The sequence below is a fragment of the Mixophyes fleayi genome, chromosome 3, assembly GCF_038048845.1.
Source record: "Mixophyes fleayi isolate aMixFle1 chromosome 3, aMixFle1.hap1, whole genome shotgun sequence".
Lineage (NCBI taxonomy): Eukaryota > Metazoa > Chordata > Amphibia > Anura > Limnodynastidae > Mixophyes > Mixophyes fleayi.
In genome coordinates this window covers 88,874,418-88,888,043 of record NC_134404.1, presented here as the reverse complement: position 1 = coordinate 88,888,043, position 13,626 = coordinate 88,874,418, and the positions used below count along the sequence as shown (strand labels likewise).

At 39.7% G+C, this 13,626-nt stretch overlaps 1 protein-coding gene across 1 annotated transcript in view; it reads right to left on the bottom strand.

The window, feature by feature from the left end:
* LOC142143792 (guanylate cyclase soluble subunit beta-2-like) overlaps positions 1-13,626 on the bottom strand; it is a 51,734-nt gene that overhangs the window by 13,123 nt on the left and 24,985 nt on the right. Inside the window, exons 7-12 of the mRNA XM_075201940.1 lie at positions 11,962-12,088; positions 11,326-11,429; positions 9,883-10,099; positions 8,568-8,888; positions 6,898-7,046; positions 2,773-2,919 (exon numbers count right to left, since the gene is read on the bottom strand). Coding sequence (XP_075058041.1) covers positions 2,773-2,919; positions 6,898-7,046; positions 8,568-8,888; positions 9,883-10,099; positions 11,326-11,429; positions 11,962-12,088 — 1,065 coding nt within the window. The remainder of the gene's footprint in view (positions 1-2,772; positions 2,920-6,897; positions 7,047-8,567; positions 8,889-9,882; positions 10,100-11,325; positions 11,430-11,961; positions 12,089-13,626) is intronic.

Sequence of the window (13,626 nt, the reverse complement as noted above, 5' to 3'; positions counted from 1 at the left end):
ATATTACACCTAGTGGCTCTATCTTTTCCAGACCTTCCCAGTGGCGGCTGCCCCTCCTTTCTAAACAATGCCCAGAAAGTCCTTATTCATTTTATCTGGAACCTCAGAGACTCTTGGCTAATATCCTAATTAAGAGGTAGGGGACTCTTCGACATTAACCAATATTATCTGGCTTGAAACTTTTCCCAAGTAGCTGTATCATATACATCCTCTTGGCCTGACATTGATTCTCGATTGGCCTGACCTCCCTATGGGGTTTACACAGAAAGCATAGATCACAAATTTTCCTAACTGCTTCCAACATTATAAATTTTTAACTATACTTTGAGACTACTAGTCAGTGAAATTGATAATTACCTCCCCTATCTCCCCATAACTTCTAGTTGGTATAAACCAGCATTTCCACAGGGGACCACCATGACCAGGTCTACCAGATGGCTCCATGCTGAATTTAAATTTCCCTTTGATATTTTTAAAAATGGCAACGTTAATGATCCTTCCACAGGTTCACCTACGGAAACCTTGTTATGACTTTTACTTCCTCTAGATAGTCAAGTTTGATCGTCTTCTCGGCTCCCCCTTACTGACCCTCAGCAAGAGTCACAGTCCTGCACATTAAACCTGTTTGAATACCTCCAGATACAGAATTTTTGACGCTCCCTACCTATGTCTCAAACTCTTTGTCCTCTCTCCCCCTCTGAATGCATCACCTTACATTTAAGGGAATGATGCCCAAATTTATGGGACTCTTAGTGATGCCATCCTACCTGCGTGGAATCATCAAGAAGCAAAGTGGGAGACGGAACTTGGCCCCACACCAGATGAGGAGGCTTGGGAGTACATGAGTGGGAACCGCTAAAAGCTACATCTCAACAATGATTAAGGAAACCTCTCATAAATTATACTACAGATATACTATACCGCAATGAGAATTAATAAATGGTTTCCTTCTACCTCACCTGTTTGAGGGGTTGTGGCCTAAGGGGCACTCTTTTACAAATTTGGTGATCATGTCCCACAATAACCCCTTACTTGGACAAAATCCATGATCTCCTGAACATATAATGTATGAGCCCCCTAGCTCTTTGCAGAAAGCAGATCTCAGCACTCCCTCTCTTCTATCCATTCTGTTCAAATTATGTGTGGTATGAAGGCTCTACACACATATCTTCCTCCCCCCTTCCATAAAGTAGATTACTCTCTCCTAAATTCAACATTATCAGGCACATTCCGAACTTCCTCCCTACTACTCTTGTACACCCCCTTTTTTATCTACCATCCCTTTACCTCAAACCTACCTTACCCCCTCATGATTGGTTCATTCTACTCTTCATGTTATTATGTTTGAGTTTGTAATCTTACACATGTTTCTTTCTGACCTTTCGAAGAATTAACTAAAGTAACGAAACATCTGGAAAAGATTTTTTAGAATGGTCCCAGATTTCATATATTGCCTTCCAAGAAAGGAGGTATTCATCAGATCTATTAATGTTTGAATAAAGTTAAATTGCTGCAAAAAGAAAATTATATACATTATGTAGGCTGCACCAACGTAATATTCTAAAATGTATTCCAAACCGTAGAGTTCCAAGACATTTTGCTTAATGTCAAAAGAGCAGGATAGATTCCCTTCATTTGATAGGTATATAATATGTGACAGCCACACACAGGGGAGAGAAAGTTTCAGGCGATTGTGCATAAGGAAGGCCTTTTGTAACTACAAATTGGGGGCCCTATACTCATGTGGACTTAATGAACCAGTTTAGATTGATTATGCAGATGGTGTAGCTTTAGGTGTCACATTTCAACTTAATGAATATAATATATTTTTTATACTGGTTATTTGGACAAGGTGTTATAGTGTTCTTCATCAGAACAAATCAGATCATCATACATATGTATATTTTTTGTGTAACTTTTAATTATACATGTATGTATTTATTATGGCAGTTATTATATATATATATGTATATAAATTTATGTTAGTATATGTGTGTGCATGTGTGCGTTATTGTCATCTTACTGCATTACATTTCTAGAGAGTTAATTGATAGATAAATTACCATGTACAGAGGTTTAGAGGTTTACTAATGGATGTACGCGAGTCTGTATTCACATTGCACTTCTGAAAAAAATAACCAGTTCAATGTATAATTGAAAAATGAATGAAAGCTTTCATTTGCTAGTGACTTATTCCTACAAATTGATTTATCTTACCATTAATTGCAATAAACAGTGAAGTACAGAGTTTTATTGATATTTAGCATAGAGGCTGCATTTAGATAGAGAACTTCCTGAGAGCCAATGGTAATCCCACTGTTCCCTAAATCGGTGAATGATGATCACTGGAGGTAAAACAGTTTGTTTTGAGGAGAACTTTTACAAATCATTTTAATCCATTAATGATGGAATAAGAAATGGGTAATTCATAAATTAAACCTACAGTAAATTAGACCCGTGTCCGTTTGCTTTGATAAGAACTTCATATATTCCTACAATGCTTATAGGGTTTACTAAAATTATAGTGGTGATTTACACACTAGATGGCCTTTCATTCCACTCGAAAATGATAAACAGCGTTAAAATGACTTAATGCGGTCTTAAAAAAAATTGCGGTCAATTGAATACCCCCCATAAAGTACTAAAGAGATTCTTAGTAAATTCCTTTGAAACACTATCAACAAGTCTTATTTTGGGCTAAGCCACATGACTCCCGGCAGTAGGTCAGTTAGCATTCGTGTGGTTAGATTGAGCCAGAAGCCAGTTACTTACCTGGATAGGATTTCCAGTTACTGGATTCTTCACTTCTCTTGCTGTAAGTACCATTCCTAATGCAAAATTTGCAACTCTTTCAGCGTGACTAGAAACGGGCACCGGCACACCGCCCACTACCATGTAGGCATCTCCAATAGTTTCCACCTTTAAAATAACAAGTGGTTATATAAGAGAGCGATAAAAACTAAAAGCAGTGGTACTGAAACAGTTTACAGCTGATATGGTGATTCTGGGCACTACCAGGAAAGGTGAGTGAGATTCTGCATCGAACAAATGAAGTCATTTAATTTTACAATCAAACAGAGCATATTATGTCTTGTATTATATATTTTTCAAAATATATTATACTGATTTATATTAAACCTATTTCCATAACTAAAAAATGACTGTAAGAGAGGGTAATTAACAAATTAGTGACCCCCATGGAATAGAATTTGACTGCAGAAAAGAACCTATAGGTCCATTTAGTCTGCCCTTTTGTGTGTGTCTGTGTATGGGGTGGTTGCTTTCTTCTCTAAGTATTAACAATAGCGATAAATTTGCTCCATGAATTCTTGGATTTTTTGCCTACCACAACTTCTGGGAGACTCCTATTCCATGGTTCTACCTCACTCTCTGTGATAAAGACTTTCCTCGAGTTACTCGTCAGTCTTCCTCCCTCTGATCTAATTGTGTCCCCTTTTATTGTGTCCCCTTTTATTGTGTCCCCTATGAACTCTTATTTTTTAATACCGACTTCCTGAACTCTAATAATACTTTTGCTATATTTGAATGTTTCTATCACATCACCTCTATCCCTTCTCTCCTCTAAGGGTTACATGGCTAGCTCTTGGGGGTATATTTACTAAACTGCGGGTTTAAAAAAGTGGAGATGTTGCCTATAGCAACCAATCAGATTCTAGATGCCATTTTGTAGAATATACTAAATAAATGAAAACTAGAATCTGATTGGTTGCTATAGGCAACATCTCAACTTTTTCAAACCGGCAGTTTAGTAATTATACCCCTTGAAGTCTTTCCTGAGAAGTCTTTAAATGCAGCTCATGCACAATTGTAGCAACCCTACTATGAATTTTTTTTTTGTATTTGACTAATTTGTTTTTGGAGAAAGGGTTCCAGAACTGTACACAGTGCTCAAGGTGAGGTTCTACCAGCAACGTATAAAGTGGTAATATAACCTTCCACTTCTACTATCAATGCTTCTTCCTATACATCCAAGTACTTGACTGGCTTTTCTCACTGCTTGACTACACAGCTTGCTTACTGTCATATATTTTGAAACTAAAACTCCAAGGTCCCTTTCCTCTGTTGTTGTTGTTGTTGTCAGTACATCACCATTCATTCTATATTTTGCTTTTGGATTTTTGGGTCCCACATGCATTATTTTACATTTTGCAATTGCAACAATATCCCAAATGTACAGTATATGACATTGTGTTTAAAGAGCAGTTAAACCATTAATATTTTCTTTATGTTTGTATTGGTACACTTTGCATTGTATTACGGTTTCTTAGATTTTTCGAATTGAGAGAGGCAAAATCAGAGCTCTGTTAGGATTGAAGATCATCTTATTTGTCCCTATATTAAAGCTTGATCTATAGGTAAATAAAAGATGCAAAGAACCTGTTGTAACATTGTGATAACAGCACAGTTTAATTATTGATTAGTGATTTATATATATGGCAGTGGTATATGAGCAACTTCTGAACAATTTTCTGATTAATTAAAGCAGTTCCCCATATACAAAATAACAAAATATCATGGGTGGTTTTGGTCCAGATATTCAGCAGAATTTTTAGAATCACTGAGAATAGCTCTACCACCAGAGATTTTAGTGAAATATATCAGCCTTGAGCTATTGCTGTTTAGGGAAGGCGACTAAAGTGATTGTGGTGTTTGCTCTGCTTTGGGTATGCGGCCTCGGAGCAGGGGATGTAGCTACAACATGATGGGGGCGTGTCCCCAACCCTGGAGGTTGTCTAGTGCTTTTGTAGCGCTAGACTGCCCCGCTCTGTCCTCCCCTCCCTTTCAATGAGCTTCACTGCTGTGCACACTGCTGCCACTGGACAAAGCTGTCTTGATCGAGATATCAAGAACTAGCGCTCAACTTGGCACTATCCCTCCTAAAGTTAGGAGATACACCTGCGCATACATTAGAGGAATTATATACATATTGTTAAAATATAATTTTATCACATATACAGTCATGGCGAAAAGTTTTGAGAATGACACAAGTATTGGTTTTCACAACGTTTCCTGCCTCAGTGTTTTTAGACCTTTTTGTCAGATGTTGCTATGGTATACTGAAGTAAAATTACAAGCATTTCATAAGTGTCAAAGGTTTTAATTACCAATTACTGTACATTAAGTTTATGCAGAGAGACAATATTTGCAGTGTTGACCCTTCTTTTTTAAGATCTCTGCAATTCGTCCTGGCATGCTGTCAATCAACTTCTGGGCCACATACTGACTGATGGCCGCCCATTCTTGCCTAATCAGTGCATTGAGTTTGTCAGAATCTGTGGGTTTTTGTTTGTCCACCCGCCTATTAAGGATTGACAACAAATTCTCAATGGGATTAAGGTCTGGGGAGTTTCCTGGCCATGGACCCAAAATTTAGATGTTTTGATCCCGAGTGACTTAGTTATCCCTTTTGCCTTATGGCAAGGTGCTCCATCATGCTGGAAAAGGCATTGTTCGCCACCAAACTGTTCTTGGATGGTTGGGAGAAGTTGCTCTTGGAGGATGTTTTGGTATCATTCTTTATTCATGGTTGTGTTCTTAGGCAAAATTGTGAGTGAGCCCACTCCCTTGGCTGAGAACAATCGCACATATGAATGGTCTCAGGATGCTTTACACAGATAGCGATTCTCTGGACAAGCGTTTTTCCAAATGCTCCAAACAATCTGGGGGATTCATCAGAGAAAATGACTTTACCCCAGTCCTCAGCAGCCCAATCCCTGTACCTTTTGCAGAATATCAGTCTGTCCCTGTTGTTTTTCCTGTAGAGAAGTGTTTTTTTATTGCTGGTCTTCTTGACACCAGGCCATCCTCCAAAAGTCTTCACCTCACTGTGCACTCACACCTGCCTGCTACCATTCCTAAGCAAGCTCTGCACTGGTGGTGCCCCAATCCCACAGCTGAATCAACTTTAGGAGACAGTCCTGGTGCTTGCTTGATGTTCTTGGGCACTCTGAAGCCTTCTTCACAACTATTGAACCTCTCTCCTTGAAGTTCTTGATGATCTGATAAATGGTTGGTTTAGGTGCAATCTTACTAGCAGCAATATCCTTGCCTGTGAAGCCCTTTTTGGGCAAAGCAATGATGACTGCATGTGTTTCCTTTCAGATAACCATGGTTAACAGAGGAAAAACAATTATTTCAAGCACCACCCTGCTTTTAAAGCTTCCAGTCTGTTATTCTAACTCAATCAGCATGACAGAGTGATCTCCAGCCTTGTCCTCATCAACAATCTCACCTGTGTTAACAAGAGAATCACTGACCTGATGTCAGCTGGTCCTTTTGTGGCAGTCTGAAATGCAGTGGAAATGTTATTGTTGGGATAAAGTTCATTGTCATGGCAAAGAGGAACTTTGAAATGAATTGCAATTCATCTGATCACTCTTCATGACATTCTGGAGTAGATGCAAATTGCCATCATAAAAACTGAGGCAGCAGACTTTGTGAAAAATAATATTTGTGTTATTCTCAAAACTTTTGACCATGACTGTAATTATATGTTTGGTGTGGCTACTGTTGTGCTAGAGTGTTACAGTAGTGAAGAGTGCATTGATATCCTAAATCCAAGAGTAGTGTTGGCATTCCCTGCATACTAAGTAAGCACAGTGCCATCCTGCTGTGCTTACCGAGCTTACTCTGTATGTGGCAATACAGATGGCGCTTCCTTTTTTTTCCTTTATGGAGACTATGTTACAAGAAGGATATGGTTTCTATCAAAAATGATTTTTCAACAACTAATTGCAAGGAGAGTTCATGCGGTAACCTGCCCAGAATACAAATGTGGTTACACATTATTTTGTAAAACACATTTGAAAACCCTCTTAAAATTCTACAAATTGAAGACACAAAGTCACTGTATAAATATTGAGTGTAAATAATTACCTTATAGACATCATGCACGGTTGTTAATCTGTCAAAGCGGAGATACATTGAATTTAACATGGAGACGATCTGGATGGGTTCACATTGAGCACAGATGTTGGTAAATGTTACCACATCACTAAATAATATTGTACACTCCTTGAATTCACCTGCAAAATATCACAAATTGATTACTTTTATATGGTGCATACAATTTTACCCAGAGCTGCACACACAGGGCTTGATTTAGAGTAGACACATTTTGTAGCAGCAAAAATTGTGGCCTTTTAAGTAATGTGCAACTTAAAATACTGTGTAAAGATGTGGCAGCATCAAGATAAGCTGATAAGGATGGCCTCAGTTAGATTTGGTTCATTTTGTGGCATACTGTACATGTATTGCTAAATGCCTCCCATATAGATCTGCATGTATCTTAGACCTGTGGCCCCGTACACCAGTAGAGATGGAAAGGGGGGGCCAGCATAAGGACCAGATATGGTTCTTAGGAGGTATATCGTTGTTGGTACACAATGATGATACCAGCAGCACAACTAGCCCAACAATGGACAACAGAACAGGCGTCACAATCCCTAACCTTCAATATTTTTGAAAGTCTGTGGAGTGATCTTCAAAACGCAGTGCATGCACGGATACATTATTATTTTGATTTATGGTGCTCTTCACTATATATCTGAATATTTCATTTTTTTAAATAAATCTCAGCATCTTACATTTGTGTATATCTATAAACTCAATCTCTGGCAATAGCTTTCTTTAAGCAAAGCATGAGGAAGATAATAAGGATTGTGATGGTACATGTACCACCGCCACAATTCTCCTTACACTATCGCCATCTCAGGATGGCATAGCAGAGGATATATAAGTCTGAGTACTGAGACAGGACTGTTTATCTTCCGTTCTTGAGTTCCTGGTAACCATATTTCGAATCACCGCCTTATTTTACATCTATTTGCGAATTTCTGACCCCTCCTATACAGGAGTCTCCAAGTTATGTACCTAAAACACACACGCCAGAAGGCGCTTGGAGGGGGGGGGGGTTTTGAATGAACTTCTGTGACTGACCAGTTGACCCCTTACACTGATGCCGGTAATTATTAGTAATTTACCCTCTCTCTGATACAATCCATAACATTACTTCTAGTAAGTGTATTTATTTCCCTTATTGACAGTCAGGGCTCACTGCATTCACAGATGCATCCGGGAATGGCTGGTGAATATTACTTTTACCACTGCCGGCCAGTATCACCAGGCCGCCCGGCGTCACCAGGCCGGACGTTGTCACCAGGCCGGACGTTGTCACCAGGCTTCTGTGATACAGGTCCGTCAAGTGCAGCTTTTGAATATTGGTTTGTTTCAGATTATTTCCCTATAACAACCAACCAATATTATCAATTTGGGCTATATTACTTACAAAAAGGCTTCCAATCCATTTTTACGCCCACCTTTGGTAGCCTGATTAGTAAACCGTTTTATATCAGTGTGATATGCTTGTTTTCAGCCTTATCCCCCTTTTAGTAAATAAACCTGTTTATCTTGATCTCTACCTTATCTTTGAAGAATTTATTGTATGTAATGTGGATGACAGTCATATGTTGGCTAATTAAATATGTTGGATATAAACATGGGAGCCTTTTGGAATACCTTATCTATATAATAACGGATATATTTACCTGCTTCTACTCTTTTGCCCTCCTTCAGCTGGTTGGCCACATGCTTTGGGAGCATAGCATAGAGAAGAGCTTCAGTCTTTTTTTTCTCTTCCTCTAAGTGCTTGGACAATATTCTAAGTTCTTCCTTCTTTCTTTCAAGCTGATTAGATAGCTCCATCTCAGCCAATCTCTGCTGGTTGAGCAAGATGAGGTCCCGGGTGACATCATGAGGAGCTATATCCGAGATGTGCATCTGCCTCTCCTCCAGCTCATGCAAGTTCCGCAACAGAGGAGAGCACAAATATAACATGGATTTCAGAGATTCCATCCATATCATCTGACCTGAAGATAAAAACATAATTATTTACTGCACCATTTGTATTAGACAATAAATCAGAAAGAAAATTCTGAATGGTGGTATATTAATAAAACCAATATCTTATATTGTGCCCAGTGTTTTCAGTTTAAAAAAAAGACACAGGTCTGTCAAATTTAGTCTTCAAATATTGGTTTGTTTCAGATTATTTCCTTATAACAACCAATCAACATTACCAATATGGGCTACATATATTACTTACAAATGGCTCCCAATCCATTTTTACATCCTATTAGTGAAACATCCATCACAACCTCCTTTGGTAGCCTGATTACCCTTTCAAAAAAAGTTAATCTATCCTGATGGCAAAGCTGCATTTCTACAGTGCAAACTTGTTACAAAAATCTTGACTTGCGGCACTGTAAATTTTGGCACTTACAACATGACAACATAAAAATGCTGACAGGCTGACAATGAGTACAATGTCGCCAATCAGACTGCTGACATTAAAAGATCAATGCCTTCGGGTCCGGGATACACCCAATGGACCCACCATCATTGGTCTTTTAATGTCGTCATTCTGATTGGCGACATTGTGCATGTCGTACACATTGTCAACCTGTCAGCATAAAGTAAGTGCCGACACTTACAGTATTGCGATTATAACAGCACAGGAATATATTCAATCACTGAAATGAAGAAGCAGCCAACAACAACACTGAGACTGACATCTTCCTCTCCAGCTTGTCGTCCCTCTCCATACTTGCTCCACACAGGTAAGAAACGGTAGGGAGGAGCGGATGCAGCACCTAAATAAGATAGGAGGCATTCCGAGGGGGAGAGTCAGAGTCGTTGGGCACCTAGAGCACCTGCTACCCTTCCACTGGCCCTGGAGGTGAGGGTATTGCTCATGAGATAGCTTAAAAGTTAGTTACTTAGCTAGTATAAATCATGTAGACTTTGAATACCAACTAGCATACAGCTATGTGTTTGGCAAACAATTACCAAGAAAAAACATACCTCTCAATTCAAGCATTGGGCGCTGTTTCCAAGACTCCGGCATCATCTCCCTCTTTGTCCTAAACACAAACTGACTGTTGATGAATTTTCTCACATTGGAAATAGTCAGTGTGACCTCAGGGTGCACTGTGCTAAAATACTGATCCAGTCTAATGCCCATTGTCTGCAGACCTGGAACAATCCTCTGTATGCTCACACCAGCCTGCTTCACTCTCAGCTGAAAAGGGTAATAGCAAAAAGTCAGAATTTATTTGGTAGCATCAGATTTGTCTACTTTATAGCTCCTTTAACTATGAAATGGGGCTGTCATTATGTTTCATAAAACATAGTCATGCTAAATGCCCATAGAGATGGTCACCAAGATTCAGATCTTCAGATGATATTGCTTATTTTTTATTACAATAGTCCAGCAATAGCGCCTTATTTAAAGTTAGAAGTATATCCAGCTAGAAGGTGCAAAATCAAAGTACACTGCAGGGTGGGGCAAATTTAAAATGTGCGTATTGATTTGGGAGAGGTGCACATCCTAGATCAACTCTAGGGGGTCTAATTTATTAAGAGATGAAGAGTTAAAATGCCGGCCTTAACACCATTAACGGAGCTTACCGCTGGCCCCTTAGACTCTATAGCGACACCAGCACTATTCATCAAACAGCGGAAACCCCTGTCTTCTATAATGGGATCCAGCTGAAGCCTCTCCGGCCCCAAGGAACGATTCCTCCATTCGCCGGCAGCGCTAGGCTCCCAGTGAAGGAGGGGTGCCTTCGCAAGAGCTCCTACAGTAGAGCAGCACCAACATGATAAATTACAGCTGTATTTTATTATGCTATTGTGCTAGGGTCATAGGTTCCTGAATGCAAATAAAACTGCAATTGCACCCCCTGCATCACAGCATGGTTTGTCCAGATGCAAATTTGCACAATTTTCTAAATTATAGCCCAGAGCCTGCAATATAGAGCAAGCTGGAATCATGTACATGTATGCGACATATGTAAAATAAGAAGTGGCTTTAACATATTCTACCACCAGGGCCGGTGCTAGGGTCCACGGCGCCCTAGGCATTTTTAAAAAAGCGCCTCTCTGCTCCATCTCCTCCCCTCCACTCACTGACACTAGTAAGTGGAGGGGAGGAGACGGAGCAGAGAGGCGGCCGTGGTGACAAAATAGCCTCTTCCCCCCTCCCCGTGCATCTGAATGCTGTGCGGCGGCCGTGACAGGTATGGTCAGCGGTCGCCGCACAGTTTTAAAGTCTTTTAGAATTCTGTGGCGCCCTCCAGGCGCCCTCCAGAGCCCGGCGCCCTAGGCAAGTGCCTAACCTTGCCTAATGGGAGCGCCGGGCCTGTCTACCACCTAATTTGATTTCATTTATATGGAAGGGACCTAGTAGTACAAGAGAGCAGACCTAATTTTTAATGTTCCCTGATAAAGAGGATCGTCTCTTACCTCTTCATCAAAAACTATATGAAAGGGGAGTCCGTTACAAAATGTTTTGACATCAATCCAGAGAGTCTTCGGATACACTGGCAGAAATCCCCTCAACATTTTACCTGTAACAAAATTCAAATTAATTTCATTAACTTTATTTGTGGAAATATTTTCACACTGAACTCTCAAAACTGAAACTGCATCAAAGGGTATTTAGGGTGGTAAATCTAGATTTATAGTTTTACAGGATTTCTGCCAAAGGGAAAACGCAGGTAGAGTATCAGTTAAACAGAAACTATATAAGAAGAAATAAAACTACACATCTGAGCATCTGATATCTATATATTGGAAGCAGTCATTTTGTGGGCTAAACTAATTTTCATGAGAATGTAGCCAATCAATTCAGTGACATCAATGAAGCAAAGAGAGAACAGTGATTGGAAAGGCAACATTTTCATGAATAACATGTCGGCTTGCAGTGTGTATAGGTGACAGGTAGACTTTAAAAAATAAAAAAATAAGCTACAATTAACAGCAACTTCTATCAAGATTCATCAGTTAAGACTATTTTTTTATCTTTTTCATGGAAAATATGTACTTTAATAAAGTATGAATATATATTATTTTGTAAAGTTAAAAAATAAAACACAATACCTCTTCCAAACTGAACAATGCCTCGTATTGTTCCCCAGTGATTCTTCTTCTTGACTGGACAGACAGATACTTGGTTTGCTCTCTCTCTAAGTTTGTTAACAGCATTTTCAATATTCTGTGGCGTGACCTTAAAAAGAGGCGTTATCAAGTTATTGGTCAGCCTGTTCTCAGGGATCATATTGCTAATCCACGTTCCAATGCTGCTTCAAACCTTCTCTCTCTAACCTCCTCACTTGACCTCTCCCAGTGGATTGAAGCTGCTACTCATCAGGATGGCCACTGTCTTAATCTTGTTTTCTCTTGGATCATCACCTAATTAGCTACTCACTCACTCGCAGCTCTTTAAACTCCTTGCTGTCAAACTCTTCCAAGCCACCTCATACCTGCAGGAATATTAACTCTATTGATTTTCAACAGTTTTCCATCTCTCTCCAACACCTTCTCTCCCCAATTTCTACATTTTCCTCCCCTGATATGGCAGTTCTTCCTTTTCACCAAACCCTAGCAACTGCCCTGGATCAAGTGGCTCCAGTGACTCTTCATACTCCATATAGACTTCATGGTCAACCGTAGCACACTAAAGTAACACGAAATCTACAAAACACTTTCTCGTAAAGCTGAACGTTACTGGCGTAAATTGTGTACCTCTAATGATTTCAGCACATATACTGCTATCTACCACTCCTATTGAAGTGCTCTGGACACTGATAAACAAGCATACTTCTAATCTCTCATCTATGCTCCGGCTTCTAACCCCAAACGCCTTTTTAACACATTTAAATCTCTTTTCAATCCACCCACCCCAAACCCTCCAACTACCATCAGTGCCCAGGACCTTGACTCCTATTTCAAGGACAAGATTGATAAAATCAGACTTGAAATTGTATCATCTCCCTCGACTAGCAATCAGCTCAATTCCTTTCCAGCATCCTCTGACACCCTATCTTCATTTGACCCCACAAATGAAGAGGAAGCTTCTTCTTTCTTCTTATCTTCCTACTCTACCTCCTGTCCTCTTGATCCCATACCCTCACAAATTGGTAGGTCCCTGTCTCGTGTGCTCATTTTACCTCTAACTAAAATCTGTAATCTATTTCTCTATACTGGTATCTTTCCATCACTATTCAAGCATGCAGTGATTACTCCTGTTCTAAAAAAAACTAAATTCTGACCCAAACTCTCTCTCAAATTACCACCCCATCTCTCAGCTCTTCTTGAGAGAATTGCCTACACACGCCTCACACATTTCCTTTCTGCAGACAACCTATTGGATCCTCTTCAATCAGGCTTTCACTTTCAACACTCCACAGAGACTGCGGTCACCAAGGTTCAACTTGTCAATGATCTGATCACAGCTAAAACTAAAGGTGATTACTCTCTTCTAATTCTCCTGGATCTCGTTGCTGCATTTCAAACTGTTGACCACTCTCTCATAATACAGACGCTACAATCCCTAGGTCTTCAAGACACTGTCCTATCCTGGTTCTCATCCTACCTATCTAATCGCTCTTTCAGTGTTAATTTCTCTAAAACAACCACCACTCCGCTTCCTTTATCAGTTAGAGTACCACAAGGCTCAGTCCTAGGTCCTCTGCTATTCTCTATCTACACAACTTCTCTAGGAAAACTAATAAGCTCCTTTGGATTTCAGTATCATCTCTATGC